The 22,694-nt window shown below is 44.9% G+C and overlaps 1 protein-coding gene across 2 annotated transcripts in view; it reads right to left on the bottom strand.

The window, feature by feature from the left end:
- Positions 1-361: 361 nt before the first annotated feature.
- The window catches only part of LOC137384213 (E3 ubiquitin/ISG15 ligase TRIM25-like), a 46,433-nt gene continuing 24,100 nt past the window's right edge, over positions 362-22,694 (bottom strand). The window contains exons 5-7 of one of the 2 annotated variants that reach the window (XM_068057891.1): positions 18,567-18,656; positions 7,535-7,610; positions 362-2,589 (exon numbers count right to left, since the gene is read on the bottom strand). In XM_068057891.1, the coding sequence (XP_067913992.1) occupies positions 2,568-2,589; positions 7,535-7,610; positions 18,567-18,656 (188 nt within the window). In that variant the 3' untranslated portion in view covers positions 362-2,567. The remainder of the gene's footprint in view (positions 2,590-7,534; positions 7,611-18,566; positions 18,657-22,694) is intronic. The other variant, XM_068057892.1, reaches the window with a different exon arrangement.

Below are 22,694 nucleotides of genomic sequence, written 5' to 3'. Positions count from 1 at the left end.
TCACAGACCTGAAACATTACCTCTGTTTCTCTCTCCATAGATGTTGCCAGACCTGCTGAGTATTTCCAGTACTTTCTATTTTTATTTAACTCAGGCCAGGTTTGTTCATGGGATGTGGGGGTCGCTGGTAGGGCCAGCATTTATTGCCCATCCCTAATGGTTCTTGTTCCAGACAGAAAGTTTACTGGTGATATGTAAACAATCCCTGGGAGTTAAAATAGCCTGGACCTGTTTTCTGTTGCACCAGCTGAGCGTACCCCCACTCAGCAGCACAAAACCCGCCTGGAGTTAAAATCAGGGCCAGTATTTGGAGCGATGTAAGGACCAGTCATCCAGAATAATTTCAAGACCACATCACACATAAAGTGATCGTGTATACATGACCTTTATTGATCCAAATCATATTCAATTGTAGTGAAACAGTAACAGTTTGTTTTATATAATCATTACCCATTGATAACATGTTTCCTATATAACTGGAGTGTAGAAGGAGAGAGGTTTTTTTAATTAATGCTTTCATATGTATTTAATAAAACAGGAAGGTCTAGTGAGACCCCCACTCCAGACATCCAACTAACAACTGTTAAGGGAGCTGGAAGCAAGTGTTAAAATATGTGATATATGCAATAGAAAAGCAGAAAGCGAATAAAATGTGCAGCAAGACAGCATTCAAGGCATTAATGATGGCAGAAATGACACTTCCAGTACTCGACAGCATTAGGGAACATCTGTCAAATGCACTGTCTGGGCTTGAGGCCTTGTCCACCAGGATTGGGAATCGAGCAATCACATGCACTGCACCCCTCCCCCATCTCCCCATCACATGCCAGGATGGATGGACTATCCCAGGAAGTTCTCCCGATAACTATCACCAGAATGACCAGGCCACTGTGGAAAATTGCCACATTGATCCTGGTGATGGAATGACTTGAGATGTTGGAACGCTCCCACATGGTGCGGCGAGGTGTGTGTGTGTATGTGTTTATGTGGGCCACATCACAAACGCGCCTTTGATTAATAGAATAACGCATCTGGAGATGTGTGCAAAGCAAGAAACCGACTGCTGCACTGGATCAGGCCTCACCGGAATAGCTGGCTTTGAGTCATTCTCGGCATGTGAGCATCACTGGCAAAGCTGGCATTTATTGCCCATCTTAGTTGCCCTTGAGAAGGTGGTGGTGGGCCTTCTTTTGGAGCCACTGCAGCCCATACGGTGTAGATGCTCCCACAGTGCTGCTAGGTAGAGGTGCTAGGAGTTTTACACAGCAATGATGAAGGAACAGCGATATATTTCCAAGTTAGGATGGTGTGTGACTTGGAGAGGAATTTGCAAGTGATGGGTGTTCCCATGCACCTACTGCCCTTGTTCTTCTAGGTGGTAGAGATTGTGGGTTTGGAAGGTGCTGCTAATGGAGCCTTGGTGAGTTGCTGCAGTGCATCTTGTAGACGGGACACACTACTGCCACTGTGTGCCAGAGGTAGAGGGAGTGAACGTCAAACGGGCTGCTTTGTCCTGGATGGTGTCGAGCTTCTTGAGTGTTGGAGCTGCACCCATCCAGGCAAGTGGAGAGAGTTCCATCGCACTCCTGACTCATGCCTTGTGGATGGTGGACAAGCTTTGGGGAATCAAGAGGCAAGTCACTTGCTGCAGAACATCCAGCTCAAACTATTACCACAGAGGCCTCAAGTACAATGATCTTGATTGGATGCAAGACCCATTGTGTGAGGGTCTATCAACCATCTAGACCGTGTCTGTGGTTGATAGACAGGGTACCTGTTCCTCACAGCTGTCCAGTGACCTCTGCTAAGTGAATGTGTGTTATCAGATGAGGGCTGTTATCAGGCCAACTATGGTGGAATAGGTGAATGACACCCACTGTCCCAGCACACATAGCAAGAATGGCCATTTGGAAGGGTTGACCCGGATGCCTTCAGAACATACACATATACACATAAAAATAACACAGCTGAGAAAAAAAAAAACAGCCTACCGCTGGTTACTTCACCTGGCTAATACAAAAAGCATGACCCAATGCAAAACAGGGTACAGCGGCTCTTTAAAGGCAGCTTGGAACCCTTATAGCAGCTTCATAATGCCTGCCACTCTGTAAAATGACAAGGTGCCAGACGCATAATCCAGGTAAATTCTAATCCGATTGTATGCCTGGCCAGGTAAATTAGCCTCTACCTAATAGTACCAGGTGGACACAGTGTAAGGCATGCAAGCCAATCCATTCACTTGGACATTGGGACGGGACGGGACAGGGGAGTGATTTCCTAACACGAGGACACATCCCCCGCTTCCAATCCATTCCTCCCCAAGTAACAGCCTTTCCAGTTCACCCTGTTGTATGTAACTCCCATGTTGAGCCAGACATCCCATAGGCCCTCAATAAGCTGAACCTCCCCATAACATTTCCCCTGGTGCAAGCTCTATAAACACATGTTTCGCCAGCAATCGTTAAATCTTTTCAGGTGCTTTGGTTCGTGCCATGACTTTGGATAGTTGTGCTCTTACTCTCTGAGCCCGACTGGACAAGTGAAGGTAATCATTTGTTGTATACAGATCAAAAGTCAGCTTCATGGCATCTATGAGACAGAAAGACGATGGCTTTTTTCTTATTGTAAAAATAAATGAACATTAACATAATAAATTAACATACGTTACATCTAGGTGTCAGCTGTGGCTCAGTGGATAGCACACTTGCTGGTTATAGTTGAAATCCCACTCCAGATACAACAGCACATAGTATAGCTGACACCCTGAGGGAGTGCTGCGCTGTCAGAGGTGCCATCTTTCAAATGAGATGTTAAACCGAGGCTCTGTCTGCCCTCTCAGGTGGACGTCGACAATCCCAAGGCACTTTGCTTCGGAAAGCAGGCATGCTCTCCCTGAGTTATAGTCAAACTTATCCTTCAACTAACATCACAATAATCTGATCAATATCACATTGCTGTTTGTGGGAGCTTGCTGTGCACAAATTGACTGCCTCAGGATGGCCTTAAAGCCACCACGTTTGAAATGTAATCACTAGTAGGAATCATGAGAGCCAAGTTGTAATCAGCAAGATCCCACAAGCAGCAATGTGCTAATGACCAGATGCCCTGTGTTAGTGAGGAACAGATATTTCACTGTGTATTAATGATGGTACAATGCCATTCCAGTCATTACAGTAGTTGACCTCGAGATGGGCTCAGAAACAGCCACTCCAGTCAGTCAGTCGGAAGGTTTTTTTTTAAGTGCAGTTCATGCTAATATTGTATTTGCTGACTGTATGTGCAATTGAGTCACCAAACCGTGTTAAAGAATGAATAGAACGGAAACCCATCTCTGTCACTCTCTCAATCTCCAGTTTAGCTGTCACTAATTAGAATATTTACATTTTCTAACAGTGATGGTAATCATTGTGTTTATCAGAGAAGCCTTTCAAACTTCAATTCATTTGAATAAAAAGAACTCAAATTGTCGAATCAAATGATCAAATCCTACAGCACAGAAAAAGGCCGTGAGGCCCATTGTGCCTTTGTCTGTTCTTTGAATGAGCTATCCAATTACTCCCACTCTCCCCATTTTTTCCCAATTGTCCTGCATATTTTTCCTTTGCAAGTATTTATCCAATTCCCTTTCGAAAGTTATTATTGTATCTGCTTCCACCGCCCTTTCAGGCGTCGTATTCCAGATCATAATAACTCACTGCGTTAAAAAATTCTCCTCAGCTCCCCTGTGGTTCTTTTGCCAATTAGCTTAAATCTGTATCCTCTGGTTACCCACCCTCCTTCCAGTGGAAACAATTTCTCCTTATTTACTCTATCAAAACCCCTCAGAGTTTTGAACACCTCTAATAAATCTCACCTTATCCTTCTCTGCTCCAAAGAGAACAATCCCAGCTACTTGAGTCTCCCCACATAACTGAAGTCCCTCATGTCTAATACCATCATAGTAAACCTCCTCCGCACCCAGTCTAAGGGCTGAATATTTGGCCTCCGTTGGGGCCAGATTCGGAGGCGGGCAGGGCAGAAAATTAGTCCTTCTGGCTGGCATGCCAGTTCCTCAGCTCCATCCTGCCCCTGGGCCATTTTTGGAGAAGTGGGATCAAGGTGGGCAGGGCCACCCACCCGCACATGGCAGGCAATCAATCAGGCTCATTAAGAGCCTAATTGAAGCCAATCAAAGGAGGCCAACTGGGATTTTCCAGTCAGTCTCCAGGTTCCCACACTGGTGGGGAACAGGTTAGGTGCCTGGAGGTGGGCAGTCCTAGAGGCCTTCCCACCCTATCTGGGTGCAGGAGCAACCACAGGCCACCCTGTGGAGGGGCTCCACCACCACACTTCCCTCCCCCCAACCAACCAACCCCCACAGTGGTGCCCTGGCTGCTGAATGTATTTTTTAATTAAAGATTTAAAACCATTGGAGAGAGGGTTGAAGCCTCCTCTCTTTTACTTACCTTCCATTACAGCCTGCTGCTCCTCTCAAGCTGAAAGGCCTCTGATTGGCCCTCCAGCTTCAAGAGCCCACAACTGTCCTTAATTGGACAGAGAACCTGTCTCCAGGCCATTTAAGGGGGTGTCCCAATGAAAATCCCAATGAGTGACTGTTTCCCCCATCCGGGGATGGGTTCAGCCCCAGAAACAGTCCCAACCTCTGTTTCCCACCCCAGAGAAAATCTAGCCCTAAGGCTTTGCCATCCTTTCTAAAGTGTGGTGCCCAGATCAGAACACAATATTCCAGCACAGGCCAAACCAGTGATTTATAATGGTTTAGCCTAACTTTTTTGCTTTTCTATTCAACTTGTACTGCCACTTCAAAGGTTTGTGTATATAAACCCACAGCTCTCACAGTTCCTGCAGCCACCCCTGCAAAATTGTACCAGTTCGGTTATATTGTCTCTCTTCATTTTTTCTGCCAAAATGCATCACTTCACACATCATTTGTTAAGTGTCTGCCCATTTCACTAGTCTGTTTATGTTCTCCTGAAGCCTTTTAATATTCTCCTCACTGTTTACTACATGACAGACTTTTGTGTCATCTGCAAACTTGAAAATTATACCCTGTATACACAAGCCCAGGTCATTAATATATATCAAAAAGACAAGTGGTCCTAATACTGACCCTTGGGGAACACCACTGTATACTTCTGAAAGACAACATTTCACAACTACTCTCTGCTTTCTGTTCCTCAGCTAACCTTGTATCCATACAGCCACTTCAATTCTGCTAACAAGCTTATTGTGTGATTCTTTATCAAACACACATCAACTACACTATCCTCCTCAACTCCCTCCATTACTTCATAAAAGAACTCAAGCTAGTCGAGCATAATTTACCCTTAACAAATCCTTCTGGCTTTCATTTATCAACACATGTCATTCCAAGTGAGTAATAATTAATATTGTCCAGGATCATGGCCTTTAATAGTTTTCCACCATCGACATTAGACTGACTGGTCTGCAATTACTGGTTTATCCCACTCCCCTTTTCTGAACATTTCTGTAGCATTTGTAACCCTCCAATCCTCTGGCCCGATGAGCATATCTAAGGAGGGTTGGAAGATTGTGACTAGAGCCGCTGCAATTTCCACCCTTACTTCCCTCAGCAACCTAGGGTGCAACCCATCCAGACTGGGTGACTTTTCTACTTTGAGCACTGCCAACCTTTTAAGTGCCTCCTCTTTGTTTGTATCCTGTCTAATTTCTCTGCTACCTTAACCTTTATCGTGACAGTGGCAGCATCCTCTTCTTTAGTGAAGATAAATGCATTTAGTACCTCAGCCATACCCTCTGCCTTCACAAGAAGATCTCCTTTATGGTTCCTAATCAGCCCCACCATCACTAATCAAAATGTCAACTTGAAGCTCAGGCTCTTCAATGAATCTGAGGCCATCAAGTAAAAAAAATATTGATGAAGGTAATCAAATGCAGATTTTACAATTTTAATCATGTCATTGTGAGCCAAGTAACATTCTGATGTTTTTATTTTGTTTTAAAGCCTTGTATTGATATAAAGAATTTCAGTTACTGAGAAAAAGTAACAGACTTAAGAAACCATTGATTGGATTACTTGATTAGCCTTTAACCCTTTAAATACATTAGTGTATGAGTTCATCCCAAAGGGTCATGCTAGCAAAGAGCTGGAAAAAGCACGAGGGGCTGAATGGCCGCTGTCTGCATCGTAAACCTCTACAATTTCTGTGGAATAAGTTTGTAGGTCACCCAACTAGCTGGAAGAAATTTGCCTGAGCTGGAATGAAATGATGTGCTATCCAGTCAACTGCAAGAAATTTGAATATATTATAAATTGATTTAGCATAAATTTATAAATTTGATGGGGAAATGAACCAGAGGTAAAATGCAAAAACAAAAGGCCAAAATAGAACCAAAATGTACAGAAAACATGTTATAGGAAAAGAATGACAGGATATGAATTCTTCCTGTAAAAGAAGTGCGCACCACTTCAATTTGTCACAGATATATGCCAGCACATTGTTTATCCTATTGCTCCTGGTAAGACAGGGGTTAAATTAATACAAAGGGAGTGGGAGAGGAAGAGGCCTGCAATAAAAAGATTAGGAAAGAATTCTGTAAAGAGATGTAGTCAAAGACTGAGATAATTTTCAGCTGTTTCTTAGAAGATGTGAGGCAACTTGAATTTTTTGTGCAACTGTCACAATAGATCCCAGCACTGTCATTAATATAGCTGTGGATCAGTCCTGTTTCTGTACACAGGATGTCAGTGCCATTGGCCTCTCTCTGTCATCTTCATGTTGCTGCTTCTGTCTCTGCCTGCCATCTCTTCTGCTTCAATCTCCCTTTTTCCTCTTTTCTGCTCCGTACTCTTTTTCTTGTTTTTTTCCTTCTTTCTTGGTGTGAGGTGTTGGGTGGTGTCACATGACATATGACATGACATGGCGTGGCATGGCATTGCCAAGGCAAGAAGCTGAAGACCGCTGGCCCACTTTTTCTGCTTCGGGTGTGGGAGCAATATACCTGTTGGCTGCTTCCTTTCCATTCTCTCCTACACTCCATTCCTCTTGATTCCCCCTCCCCTTCTCACCATCCTATAACTTCCATTGCCTTCCCTACCCATTCACTTTAACACCATCCCTGACTTCTGTATCTCCCTTCCTCCCTGTCCCCAATTGTCTCCCTCTTCTTTATCCCTCCCTCCATATTCTATTCCCTGCCACTCAGGCCAAAAGCTTCCTTCGCTATAGCCCTCCCTCAAAACTATTAGTCCCTACTCTCTGTCTCATCCCCTTAGTGGAAACCATTGAAGAAAAAAACATGGCAACTGGGACAGGTTGGCCCAAGAGCAGGTGAGGCAGTAATCGCCAGTACCCAGGAACCTAAGCAGATGGGAACATGACAGCCATACATCCAGAAAGAGAAAGTAACTGGAGAAATAATGGGCCCAATGCCTGTGCAATCAACAGGTATGTTAATTAAAAATAGAATCATTATATTGCATTTTAAAAATTAAAAAATCTTAACCTGCAGGGAATATGAAGTTAGAAATAAATATAAATTGTAAACTTACCTGCAATGCCGCCTAGAGGAACAGACCTGCGAAACGGGCCTTGGAGGAGCAGCAGCCCCATCTAGTGGTGAGAGGACTGAAAGGTAAGTATGATGGCAGAATAATTGTAAATATAATTGGCCTAACAGCTAAAAGTAATACCTAGATGTCACACCCATGACTAAATCATGACACAGGAAGTACGTGTGAGAACAGCAAGCGGGTGCTAGGCACACGGCACAGATTCTGTGGGGGGAGGGTGGTTCCCCTTGCTGTAACTGATGGAGACTGGTGGAACTCCCCTAGACAGCAACAGAGGCCAGGATTTAATGAGGAGGTGGTGGCCCTTCCCACCGGCTGAAAAGCTGGAGTGAGACCGCCTCCGCTGGCTCTGGAAGCCATGGAGCTATTTTGTGTGACTCAGGCAATTAATTGCCACTTCTGGGACTGCAGCAGTCACAGACTGAACCAGCAGGTCAGGCCTCACCAGGGCAAATCAGCCAGGTCCCGGTGTTGGGGAGGGGGTGGGTTGGTCGATCGCAAGGGCAATTGGGGGGGGGTCTTCCGGTGGGGGTGACCCGTGCCACTGGGGGGGGCCCTCCATGGGGCACAGGGTGCTTGATTAGGACGAATCCGCCCACAGCCTGTAAGGAGGTCGCCAAGTTTTAATGGGTGGCCTTCCAAGGTGGCCGTGCCTGTTTGCTGCTAGTAAAATACCAACCGTGGTGAGAAGAGGCCCTTAAGTGGTCTGGCCACCTACCGTTACCCCTGCTGGTGGTAAAATACAAGCAGAGGCAGATAGGCGATGGGCACGGCGACCCCTCCCCAACCTCCCAGCCCGTTCCTGGGGCTGATGTAAAATTCCCGCCAGAGTTTTCTATCGCTGTGTAAAGAGGAACTACTTCACAAGGCAAATGGCAGCAGAAAAGAGCTGTAACTAGGGGCAGGGGCTCCCTGTACTGGGAGATGCTGCTCCTTTATTTCTGTTAGGACCCGGCATAAGGGTGGAAGTCAGTTGCGGCCTCCAGAAGGGTGAGCCCTTCAAAGTTTGGCATTTTTTACTTAAAGGTTTACCCCTTTACACAGGCTGCAGAGATTATGCCTGGGATTGGGAGGCGGGGAGGAGAGGTAACTTTGGCAAACCCCACCCCCATCCAAGAGACAGTGGAAAGCAAAAGGTTCTATTCGCCATGGGTAGGTGGATGCTGAGAAAATGTCCATGCTCATAAAATCCCCTCCCGCTGACTCCAGAGATTTCAGTGTGGTCCATGTGGGACGGCATTAATGGGTGCGGATCTTGGATTTCAGCTCCAAATGTTTTAACATATTGCTGGAAGATTTATTATGTTCCAGATGATAACACTGTTTTACAATAGCGAGGCCGTTTATGTATGTAGGAGATCATACTGGGGCCAGTCATTTGAATGGACTGTGAATAAATCATATCTGTTTTTTTACTGCAGAATATTGTGAGGCTTTTACAGGTGCTTTGGCAAGCACATGCTACAACTCGATCCATTATTTGTATAAGGAAGTGGCTTTTACATGTAGCTCAGTGGAAACACGCTAGCCTCTGAGTTAGAAGGTTGTGGGTTTGAATCCCATTCCAGAGACCTGAACACAAAATCTCAGTTGATATTCCCAGTGCAGAACTGAGGGAGTGCTGCACTGTCAGAGGTGCCACCTTATGGACAAGATGTTAAACCACTGCTCTGTCTGCCCTCTCAAGTGGGTATAAAAGAAATCCCAATAATAACAGGGGAGTTCAAACCTGGTGTCCTAACAAATATTCATTCCTCAACCAACACTGCCTAAAACATATTGTCTGGTTATTTAACTCAGTGCTGTTTGTGAGAGCTTACTATGCACAGATTGGCTACTCCACTCTAAACCATGGAGGAGGGTGAGCAGAAGAATTAAACCCACTGTCAGAATTTCGAAAGGGGTGAAAGGTCAGTGGAAATGAGCTCAGCCACAAGTTCCTCCGCCTTCTGCCCAGATTATGCTAATTCCATGCTACAAATGATGCCACATTTCTGAGCTCTGATATTTATTGGTACTGGAGAGCAGGTATGTAGATTTGAACTACACTGGTGAGAAATTCTGGGCTTTGGTATCACTGGAAGGGATGGTTCTAGACTTTGGCAATCCCAAGGTGACGAGGTAATGGGCTTAAGCAGAACTAGGGTGAAAAATGTAATGTTTGGCTCACAGCTTATTTGATGGGTCTCTCTGGAGAAAGAAAAGTGTAGCACTGATAGCACTGGGGTGGGGAGCTGTTCCTGGGTCTGACAGCACTGGCATAATAAGCTTCTGAGAGATATCCACAAGTGTTGAATTCAGTGTTTTGTGATTGACTCCTGAACATGTGTCTATCTCTGAGCTGGAACTAATAACAATGTTTAAATTTTCTAACTAACAACAGAACACAGGTGATAAGAACATTTTTGGTTACCTAAGAGGTTTTCAAAATGAAACTCAGCTGGAAACAAAAATGAATGCAAGTTAAGATGAGGAAAGAAACTGTTTCTGTCTGTCTACCCCTTTCTCTTTATCAGCTTGATACATTTTCTGAAATAAGAAATGAATAACATTTGTTTAAAGTTTAGTTGAAAACCAACTCAAATTTATCATTTAGGTTGTATAAATGTACTCTGATCGCAACTTTTGAAATTTGCCTTCTAGCTATTCTTCAAATAATCTAAACAAACCAGCCAAACAACAATTGCTAGAAGCTGACTAGGATTCTAGGAAATTGTGCACATGGTCAGGCTGGAGGATCTACCTTTGGCTAAGAGGTTAGTAATTTGGGCAAAATTATCAGAGAATGTCTAAGCTTTTGGGAGAGGCTGAGATTTCCAAGTAAGGACATAAATGACAATTAAACCCATTAATTTATTGTGTTTAAAATCTTACTTTGGACATTACAAATTTCAGTTCCTTAGAAAACGTGAGACAGATGAAAATTTTTCAAAAAGTGCAATTTGATTGGTTCACCGTGTAATTACAGCCTGACAAGTTTTACTTAAAAGAATTCCCATTATAAATGTGGACACAAAAATTTTTGGGAAAAAATATATTAGGGGAGGAGCGTGCAGATTCAAGATATTTAATATAGTATTTACAGATCTCCCATGGCATTGCTCACTATAAATCAGTGGTTACATTGCTGCAAAAAGGGCTAGGTGTGGAAGTAGGGGAGGAGTGAACAACTCTGGTGAAAAAAGGTGAAGTTTATAATAAAATGGTGCGCCTGTGAATGTGCCATTAGATTAAAAGAAATGCACTTCTGAACAGTAGTGCACTTCTCCTGGTTCAGCAACTGGATCTCGGCATTGTACAATGGAATCCATATTGATCAGAACTTGATATTCGGCAAAAGGGGTGAGCTACACATGGAGGTCACTTTCCCTCGTCAGAGCAATATTTTTTTTCTTTTTTAGTGATAAGATCCCCCAGTTCTTTAACCTGAGACATGGCTACTGCCAAAGTCCCAAACAGTGACTGTAACAATCAACTTTCTCAAGAAAATAATTAATTGACATTTGGACTGGGCGAAAGGAAGACTTTTGTTGACATTGAACCTTATAACAGCTCTAAGAAACGTCCCAGACCACATCACAAAATTAATTATTTTTGTGAATGTGCAGTCACTTTTGTTATGTACATAAATGTGACAGCCATTTTGTACACAACAAGATGGCACAAACTGCAATGCTGTTCATGACCAGACAATATTTTTTTGGATGGTGACTGAAGGACAAATGTTGACCGGGAAACCAGGAGAACTCCCTGGTCTTCCTCTAATAGTGACACAGGATGTTTTAGCATTTCCCTGAGCGAGCAGGCAGGTCGCAGTTTAATAGTTCAATTAAGGGATGGCACCTCTGACAGTACAGATAATGTGCTCTAATCCCAAAATGAGGCTTGAACGCATGACCCCCAAATCAGAGGCAAGACTCCAAAGACATACAAACAATGATGCATAGGAAAAGGCCCACTGGCCCTTCCAGCCTGTCTGATACACTGCTGCCATGCCTTGTGTATTACAATACAAACACTCTCCACCCCACGCAAGCGTTATGTCATCTCCTGGGAGAGGCAAAGAATAGATAAAACCTAGGCCAATTAAAGAAGGAAAGAATTTGTATTTATACAACACCTTTCATGACATCCCAAAGCACTTCACAGCCAAATAAGCATATTTATGTTTGAAATGCAGTCATTGTTGTAATGTAGGAAATGTGGCGGCCTGTTTGCACATAGAAAGGTTCCACAAACAGCAATGTGACAATTGTCAGATAATCTGTTTTATTGATGCTGGTTGACAGATAAAGATTGGGCAGAACTCCCTTGTTCTTCCTTACATACTTTTTTTTTAAAGTACTGCCTGGAATGTCAGTGTAGATTATGTACACCAGTCTCTACAGCAGGACTTGAACCCACAACCTACTAACTCAGAGGCCAGTGTGTTATCCACCAAGCCACAACTTGCAGTCATGCTATTACATAGACAGACTGTTAGCTCTCTGTAGGTTCGACCACCAGGACCTCGTGCACCCAATGTTCAAGTCAGGGACACTAGGGACTATAAATTGGTTAGCCTTCAAAAACAGGCAAGGGAATCGCAATGTCCACTGAATGGAATGCAGGCAACATGCAAACATCATGCTACCTGCTAATTACAATGATATCTCCATGCAGCCAGTGCTCCTCGTGCTGGTGATTGACTGCATGGATCAGCAGGGGGCCCGATATCATTCGTAACTTGTACTTCCTAAAGATAGTCTGCATCTTTTAAAGGGGAGGTGCACTGTGAATGCAGCAAGTGCTCGGAGTCATTCTGCAAGTGAATGTGACCTGGGAAAGAAAGATCAATGGCTGACCATGGGAGAGAGCAGGTTCCCAGCTTTTCAGATGTTACTCTGGATATCTTGGTTGGGGATGTATGCTCTGTATCCTCAGAGGGGGACAGGAGACCCTCCAGACAAATGATGAGAAGTCAGCAGCAGCTGATAGCTGTGGAGATCAATGCCAGGAGTATAACAGGAGTAATTCAGAGGGCCAATTTCAATGAGGTGAGAATGGATCTGACCCAATTAAGTTAGTATCAAAGATTGGCAGGCAAAACTGTACCAGAACAATGGGCTGCTTTTAAAGAGGAGATGGTTCAGGTACAGTCAAGGTACATTCCCACAAGGGGTAAAGGTAGGAAAAACAAAGCCAGAGCTCCCTGGATGACAGAAGAGTTAGAGAGTGCACAGTGGTGCAGTGGTTAGCACCGCAGCCTCACAGCTCCAGGGACCCGGGTTCGCTTCTGGGTGCTGCCTGTGTGGAGTTTGCAAGTTCTCCCTGTGTCTGCGTGGGTTTTCTCCGGGTGCTCCGGTTTCCTCCCACAAGCCAAAAGACTTGCAGGTTGATAGGTAAATTGGCCATTATAAATTGTCACCAGTATAGGTAGGTGGTAGGGAAATATAGGGACAGGTGGGGATGTTTGTTGGGAATATGGGATTAGTGTAGGATTAGTATAAATGGGTGGTTGATGTTCGGCACAGACTCGGTGGGCCGTAGGGCCTGTTTCAGTGCTGTATCTCTAATCTAATCTAAAGCAGAAACAAGGAGGCATATGACAGATGTCCTAATGAAAGGTTACAGACCTGAAATATTAACTCTGTTTCTCTCTCCACAGATGATGCCAGAGCTGCTGAGTATTTCCAGCGCTTTCTGTTTTTATTATGACAGGTGTCAGGCTGATAATACAAGTGAGAACCAGGCTGAAAATAGAGAATTCAGACAGGAAGTGAAAAAAGGAGTAAGAGCAGCAAAGAGAGGGTATGAGAAGAGACTGGCAGCTAACATAAATGGGAATCCAAAAGTCTTCTATAGGCTTAAAAAGGTAGTAAAAGGAAGAGTAGGGCCAGTTAGAGACCATAAAGAGGATTTGCACATGGAGGCAGGGGGCATGGCTGAGGTACTAAATGACACTTTGCATCTATTTTATCAGTGAAGAAGATACTCCCAAAGTTGTAGTGAAAGAGGACATAGTTGAGATACTGGATGGACTAAAAATTGATAAAGAGATGTTGCTAAGTCACCAAACTGGATCAGATGCATCCGAGGATACTGAGGGAAGTAAGGATGGAAATTGCAAAGGTAATGGCCATAATCTTCCAATCCTTCTTAGATGCAGGGGTGGTGCCAGAGGACTGGAGAATTGCAAAAATTACACTCCTGTTCAACAAAGGGTGTAAGGAGAAACCCAGCAACTACAGTCATGTCAGTTTAACTTCGATTGTGGGAAAACTTTTAGAAATGATAATTCAGGACAAAATTAACAATCACTTGGACAAATGTGGATTAATTAAAGAAAGCCAGTACGGATTTGTTAAGAGCAAATCATGTTTAACTAACATTTGGTTTTTTGATGAGGTAATAGAGATGGTTGATATGGTGTACATGGACTTCCAAAAGGTGTTGATAAACTGCCACATAATAGGCTTGCCAGCAAGGTTGAAGTCCATGGAATAAAAATGAAAATGGCAGCCTGGATACGAAGTTGACTGTGTGACAGGAAATTGAGAGTAGTGGTGAACGGTTGTTTTTCAGATTGGAGTGAGGTATATAATGGGGTTCTCCAGGGATCGGTACTAGGACCACCACTTTTCTTCATCTATATTAATGACCTAGACTCGGGTGTACAGGGCACAATTTCAAAATTTGTTAAACAGGGCAGTGGAATGGGTGGACAAGTGGTAGATGAAATTTAATGCACAGAAGTGTGAAGTGATACATTTTGGTAGGAGGAACGAGGAGAGACAATATAAAATATAGGATACAATTCTATAGCAGGTGCAAGAGCAGAGAGACCTGGGAGTATAGGTGCACAAATTGTTGAGCACAGGAATATGAGGATAGAGAAAATGAACGTGTGGCTGGAGAGATGGCGCAGGAGGGAGGGCTTTAGATTTCTGAGTCACTGGGACTGGTTCTGGGGCAGGTGGGACCTGTACAAGAAGGAGGGGTTAAACTTTAGCAGGACCGGGACCAATATCCTCGCAGGGAAATTTGCTAGTGCTGTTGGGGAGGGTTTAAATTAGCTTGTCAGGGGGATGGGAACCTGAGAGGGATTTCAGATAAGAGAGAAACAAATCTGGTAATGGTAGGAATAAAAGTCATAAGTGAAATTGGAAGGCAGCGGAAACAAAGGCCAGCAGCATCAAATAGGGTCAAAATATGGAAAAATGTTAAAAAGGCAAAATTAAAGGCACTCTATCTGAATGCATTCCGAATTTGCAACAAGGTAGATGAATTGACGGCACAAATGGAAGTAAACAGGTATGGTCTGATTGCCATTATGGAGATATGACTGCAGGGTACTCGACATTTAGGAAGGATAGGCAAAAAGGAAAAAGAGGTGGGGTATTGCAGTTAATAAAGCATGAGATCAGTACATTAGTGAGAGAAGATCTTAGATCAGAGGTTCAAGATGTAGAAACAGGTGGAGGAAAGAAACAGCAAGGGGCAGCAAATATTGGTGGGAGTTGTTTATAGGTCACCAGACAGTAGTGGTAACGTAGGGCATAGTATAAATCAGGAAATAAGAGGTACATGTAACAATGGCAATACAGTAAACATGGGGGACTTCAATCTACATATAGACTGGATAAACCGAAGAAGCAGTAATGCTATGGAGGACGAATTCCTGGAATATATACAAGATGGTTTTCTAGAACAGTATGTTGAGGAACCAACAACAGAACAGGCTATTTTAGATCTAGTATTGTGCAATGAGAAAACGCTAATTAATAATCTCAAGCCTTTAGGGAAGAGGGACAATAATATGATAGAATTTTACATTAAGTTTGAAAGTGATGTAGTTCAATCCGAAACTAGGGTCTGAAACAAAGGAATCTATGAAGGTATGAGGGGAAAGTTGGTTGCAGGAGATTGCAAAACTACCATTAAAAGGTATGATGGTAGACAGGCAATAGCTAGCATTTAAAATATTAATACATGGTTTACAATATACATTCCTTTGACACATAGAAACCTAACAGAAAAAGTGATCCAACTGTGGTCAACAAGTTAAAGATTGCATTAGGTCAAAGGATGAGGCTATATAGTTGCCAAGAAAAGTAGTAAGCCTGAGGATTGGGAGAATTTTAGAATTCAGCAAAGGAGGACCAAAAAACTGATAAAGAAAGGGAAAATAGAATATGAAAGTAAAGAGAAACATAAAAGCAGACAATAAAAGGTTCTATGGGTACGTAAAAGGGAAAAGATTAGCAAAGACAAATGTAGGCCCATTACAGGCAGAGACAGGAGAATTTATAATGGGGAATAAAGAAATGGCGCAAAAACTAAACAAATACTTTGTGTCTATCTTCACAGAGGAAGATACAAAAAACCTCCCAGAAATACTCGAGAACCAAGGGACAATTGAGAATGGAGAACTGAAAGAAATTAGTATTAGTAAAAAAGTAGTACTGGAGAAGTTAATGAGACAGAAAATTGATAAATCACCTGGACCTGATGATCTACATCCCAGAGTGTTGAAAGAGGTCGCCGTAGAGATAGTGAATGCATTGGTGGTCATCTTCCAAAATTCCCGCAGATTGGAAGGTAGCAAATACAACCCTCCTATTTAAGAAAGGAGGGAAGGAGAGAGAAAATGGGAAACTACAGACCTGTTGGCCTGACATCAGTAGTAGGGAAAATGCTAGGATCTATTATAAAGGATGTGATAACTGGACACTTAGAAAATAATGGTAGGATTGGTCAGAGTCAACATGGATTTATGAAAGGGAAATCATGTTTGATAAACCTGTTGGAGTTTTTTGAGGAAGTAACTAGCAGAATAGATAAGGGGGAACTGGTGGATGTGGTATATTTAGATTTTCAGAAGGCTTTTGATAAGGTCTCACACAGGAAGTTAGTAAACAAAATTAGAGCACATGGGATTGGGGGCAATATACTGGCTTGGATTGAGAATTGGTTCACGTACAGAAAACAGAGAATAGGAATAAATGGGTCATTCTCAGGTTGACAGGCTGTGTCTAGCGGGGTACCGCAAGGATCAGTGCTTGGGCCCCAGCTATTCACAATCTATATAAATGATTTCTAAGTTTGCTTATGACACAAAAATACATGGGAATGTGAGTTGTGAGGAGCTTGCACAGAGGCTTCAAGGGGATTTGGACAGGCTAAGTGAGTGGGCAAGAACATAGCAGATGGAATATAATGTGGAAAAATGTGAAGTTATCCACTTTGGTAGGAAAAACAGAAATCCAGAATATTTCTTAAATGGGTGAGCGATTGGAACGTGTTAATGTCCAAAGGGACCTGGGTGCCCTTGTTCGTAAGTCACTGCAAGCGAACATGCAGGTGCAGTAAGCCATTAGAAAGGCAAATGATATGTTGGCCTTTATAGCAAGAGGAGTTAAGTACAGGAGTAAATATGTCTTGCTGCAATTGTAAAGAGCCTTGGCGAGGCCGCACCTGGAGTATTCTGTACAGTTTTGGTTTCCTTATCTAAGGAAGGATATACTTGCCATAGAGGGAATGCAACGAAGGTTCACCAGATTGATCCCTGGGATCGTGGGATTGTCCTATGAGAGATTGAGGACACCAGGCCTGCAATCGCTAAAGTTTAGCAAAATGAGAGGTGATCTCACTGAAAATTACAAAATTCTTACAGGGCTCAACAGGGTAGATGCAGGAAGGATGTTTCCCCTGGCTGGGGAGTCTAAAACTAGGGGACACCGTCTCAGAATAAGAGGTAGGCCATTTAGGACTGAGATGAGGAGGAAATTCTTCACTCAGAGGCTGGTGAATCTTTGGAATTCTCTACCCGAGGGCTGTGAAGCTCAGCCATTGAGTATGTTCAAGACTGAGATCAATAGATTTCTAGATATTAAAGATATCAATGGATATAGGGAGATTGCAGGGAAATGGGGCTGAGGTAGAAGATCAGCCATGATCTAGTTGAATGGCAGAGCAGGCTTGAGGCAGGCCTACTCCTGTTCCTATGTATGGAAAAGAACCCAAAATGCATAGAATAGCATCTGGCACACTTTGCATCAGAAATGCACAAAATCACTGATGCCATTTTGGAATCTCAAGGGGCCTCGTACCACCCAAAAAACTTGCGTTCCTGAGTCCAATTTCACCCCTGTGAGCTGCAATGCTTTCTGTCTGTCTGCTTGCATCTCTCTATCCTTCTCTGTGTCTCACTCAATTTCTTACTCAACAAAGAAACATTTTTCCTTTCACTGAAATTCATTCTTCTATACATACACAAATAAACACTCCGTGCCCTCCCATCTTTCCTGGTTCACAGATTGTTTGTCCATCCCAAAGATCTCCTCCACCCGCTGCTTCCCCCAGTCACGTGCAGCGTTTGTGAATGACTTGAAAACCCTGTTCCATGGCCAAGTCTCCAATGACTGCAGCTCTTCACGAACTGCCAGCCAGGATTAGTGGGTAGCATATTCACTCCTGAGTCAGCAACACTGTGGGTTCAAGTCCCAGTAAGCTTCAGTGTGGTACTGAAGGAGTGCTGCCTTGCCAGCCCGCTCAGGTGGCCATAGAAGATCCCCTTGAGGCAAGAAGGGAAGTTCTCCTGGTGTTCCGGTCACATAACCAACACCACTACAACAGACTATCGGGCCACTGATCTCATTGTTTGTGGGAGCTTGCTGTGCGCATACTGGACGTCATGTTTTCCTTCATGACAGCAGTGACTACATTTCACAAAAGTACTTCACTGGCTGCAAAGCATTTTGGAACATCCTGACGTTGTGAAAGGTGCTACAGAAATGCAAGTTTTTTTTCTTTCCACTGACAATCATGTGGGAAACCCGGCAACTTTCAATTAGCTTGGGAGGCTGCATTCGGCAGCTGATCAATAACCTGAATGCTTGGCCCTCAAAAGGAAAAGATTTCAGAGTGATTGCCATCTGCTAGATCTAGATTATCAGCTGACAGTCCTAAAGGAGTAAGGATGTGTACAAGGCGCAAGGTTAATTCAACCAAACTTGTAAAAGCTACTCACAGTGTAAAAGCTCCTTCCGAATCTTGGGTTCTGGAGGAAGCAGAGAGGTGCGTGGAGACACATCTGATGATCGAGCCGCTTTCTCATTCCCTGCATACAACAAAAGAGATGAAAGAATGGAGTTTATTTGTGTATTGTGGATTCTTATTCAGTACCTTATAGTGTCACCATGGCTTATTGGCAGCTCTCTCTCTCTCTCCTGCCTCTGAGTCAGAGGTCATGGGTCGAAGCCTCACTCCAGAAACTTGAGCCCATTAACTAGGCTGGCAATCCCAGTGCAGTACTGAGGGAGTGTAGCTCTGTTGAAGAGGCTGTATTTAGGGTGCGTTGTTAAACCAAAGCCCTGTTTGCTCTGAGGTGGAGGTAAAAGATTCCATGGCGCTTCTATGTCCCTGGCAGTAGCCTCAGGTAGGTCTCAGGAGAAGCGTGATTGGGAGAGGGAGGGTGGGCGTTTGGTGGGGTTTGGGGACTGGCAGTTGGGTGCTAATAGTGGCTGGCTATGGCCAGTGGTTTTAATGTGGGGGTTGGGAGGAGCATTCCATTCCCAGACACCACCATAACCATCCCAGTTTATGTCCTGTCCCACCAGCAGGACAGAACCACCAAAGGTGGCGGCACAGTGGTATACAGTCGGGAGTTGCCCTGGGAGTCCTCAACATCGACTAGACCCCATGACGTCTCATGGCATCAGGTCAAACATGGGCAAGGAAACCTCCTGCTGATTACTACCTACCGTCTCCCCTCAGATGATGAGTCAGTACTCCATGTTGAACAGCACTTGGAGGAAGCACTGAGGGTGGTAAGAGTGCAGAATGGGTGGGGGACTTCACTGTCCATCGCCAAGAGTGGCTCGGTAGCACCACTACTGACCGAGCTGACGATCCTAAAGGACATAGCTGCTAGACTGGGTCTGCGGCAGGTGGTGAGGGAATCAACAAGGCGGCAAAATATACTTCACCTCATCCTCACCAATCTGCCTGCCACAGATGCATCTGTCCATAACAGTATTGGCAGGAGTCACCACTGCACAGTCCTTGTGGAGCCAAAGTCCTGTCTTCACATTGAGGATACCCTCCATCGTGATGTGTGGCACTACCACCGTGCTAAATGGGATAGATTTCAAACAGATCTAGCAATGCAAAACTGGGCATCCAAGAGGCGCTGTGGGCCATCAGCAGCAGCAGAATTGTGCTCAACCACAATCTGTAACCTCAGGGCCTGGCATATCCCCCACTCCACCATTACCATCAAGCTGGGGGAGCAAGCCAGGAGCAGCACCAGGCATACCTCAAAATGAGCTGTCAACCTGGTGAAGCTACAACACATGACTACTTGCATGCCAAACAGTGTAAGCAGTATGCAATAGACAGAGCTAAGTGATCCCATATAGTCAATGGGTCAGATCTAAGCTCTGCAGTCCTGCCACATCCAGTCGTAAATGGTGGTGGACAAGTAAACAACTAACTGGAGGAGGTGGCTCCACAAATCCTCAATGATTGGGGAGCCCAACACATCAGTGCGAAAGATAAGGCTGAAGCATTTGTAACAACCTTCAGCTAGGTGCCAAGTTGATGATCCATCTCGGCCTCCTCCTGAAGTCCCCAGCTTCATGCCAGTCTTCAGCCAATTCGATTCACTCCGCGTGATATCAGGAAATGACTGAAGGCACAGGATACTGCAAAGGCTATGGGTCCTGACAACATTCTGGCAATAGTACTGAAAACCTGTGCTCCAGAATTTTCCATGCCCCTAGCCAAGCTGTTTCAGTACAGCTACAAAACTGGCATCTACCCGGCAATGTGGAAATTTGCACAGGTATGTCCTGTACACAAAAAGCAGGACAAGTCCAACCCGGCCAATTACCGCCCCATCAGTCTACTCTCAATCATTAGTAAAGTGATAGAAGGCGACGTCGACAGTGCTATCAAGCAGCACTTGCTTAGCAATAACCTGCTCAGTGATGCTCAGTTTGGGTTCCGCCAGGGCCACTCAGCTCCTGACCTCATTACAGCCTTGATCCAAACATGGACAAAAGAGCTGAACTCAAAAGGTGAGGCGAGAGTGACTGCCCTTGACATCAAGGCAGCATTTGACCAAGTATGGCATCAAGGAGCCCGAGCAAAACTGGAGTCAATGGGAATCGGGGTAAAACTCTCCACCAGTTGGAGTCATACCTAGCGCAAAGGAAGTTGTTTGTGGTTATTGGAGGTCAATCATCTCAGCTCCAGGACATCACTGCAGGAGTTCCTCAGTGTAGTGTCCTAGGCCCAACCAACTTCAGCTGCTTCATCAATTACCTTCCTACAATCATAAAGGTCAGAAGTGGGGATGTTCGCTGATGATTGCACAATGTTCAACACCACTTGCGGCTCCTCAGATTCTGAAGCAATCCGTGTAGAATTGCAGCAAGACCTGGACAATATCGAGGCTTGGGCTGATAAGTGACAAGTAACATTCGCATCACACAAGTGCCAGGCAATGACCATCTCCAACAAGAGAGAATCTAACCATCATCCCTTGGCATTCAATGGCATTACAATCGCTGAATCACCCACTATCAACATCCTGGGGATTACCATTGATCAGAAACTGAACTGGACCAGCCACATAAATACCGTGGCTACAAGAGCAGGTCAGAGGCTAGGAATCCTGCAGCAAGTAACTCACCTCCTGACTCCTCAAAGCCTGTCCACGATCTACAAGGCACAAGTCAGGAGTGTGATGGAATACTCTCCACTTGCCTGGATGGGTGCAGCTTCAACAACACTCAAGAAACTCAACACCATCCAGGACAAGCAGCCCACTTGATTGGCACCCCATCCACAAATATTTACTCCCTCCACCACTGATGCACAGTGGCAGCAGTGTGTACCATCTACAAGATGCACTGCAGCAACGCACCAAGGCTCCTTAGACAGCACCTTCCAAACCTGCGACCTCTACCACCTAGAAGGACAAGGGCAACAGATGCATGGAAATACCACCACCTGCAAGTTCCCCTCCAAACCACACACCATCCTGACTTGGAACTATATCGCCGTTCCTTTACTGTCGCTGGGTCAAAATCCTGGAACTCCCTTCCTACCTCACATGGACTGCAGCGGTTCAAGAAGACAACTCACCACCACCTTCGCAAGGGCAATTAGGGACGGGCAATAAATGCTGGCCTAGCCAGTGACACCCACATCCCATGAACAAATTTTAAAAAACCCTGCAACTCCTGACTCAGCTTCAGGTCAGAAACTTTTACAAAACTTATCTTTCTGGTGGTGGCTGCATCAACCCTTTTGGAGAGCTGGTTAGACCACACACAGACCACCCCCTTCCTCCACCCCCTCCCCCCCAGCTCACCCCCCTCGCACCCCCTTCCTCACCCTTCCCCTCACACCCCCTCCCCTACCCCGCTACAGTCCCCTCTCGCACCCCCTTCCCACCGCACCCCTCCCCCCAAGCACCCCCTTCCCCCCACCTCCTCCCACCGGCATCCACCTATCCCTGAGCAGGGGTCCTAACGACCCCACGGCCTTGTGGGCATCTTGGGAGAGGCCAAGGCTAAGGGAGTAAACCCTAACAGAAAATTAGTAAAAAAGTAGTACTGGAGAAGTTAATGAGACAGAAGATTGGTAAATCACCTGCACCTGATGATCAATTGGCGTAGAGATTGGGCGCCACGGGTTGCCTTTGTCGGTGGGAGAGGTCATCGCATCTCACTGGACAGCTACCACCCGCCTCAAACTGGGCAGCCTCCGGTCAGTAAGGTTCTGTCCCGCCACAGTCCACCTGCTTCAATGGGTGCTTGGAGATCAGGGTCATTGCCCGACAATTGGACTGATACACTGCACCAAACAGCACGACAAAAAAAGAAAAGAAGGTACCAGCCCTTCGCTTTGCAAGCTGGAACGTCAGAACTATGTGTCCTGGCCTGTCGGAAGACCTTACACAAATCAGCGATTCTCGGAAGACCGCCATCATTAACAACGAGCTCTGTAGACTCAATGTGGACATTGCAGCACTTCAGGAGACACGCCTACCTGTGAGCGGAACTCGAAGAGAGCAAGACTACACCTTCTTCTGGCAGGGCAGGGATCCTGAAGAACCAAGACAGCATGGAGTGGGCTTCGCCATCAG

This window comes from Heterodontus francisci, chromosome 26, assembly GCF_036365525.1.
Source record: "Heterodontus francisci isolate sHetFra1 chromosome 26, sHetFra1.hap1, whole genome shotgun sequence".
Lineage (NCBI taxonomy): Eukaryota > Metazoa > Chordata > Chondrichthyes > Heterodontiformes > Heterodontidae > Heterodontus > Heterodontus francisci.
This window is presented reverse-complemented; position numbering and strand designations above follow the sequence as displayed.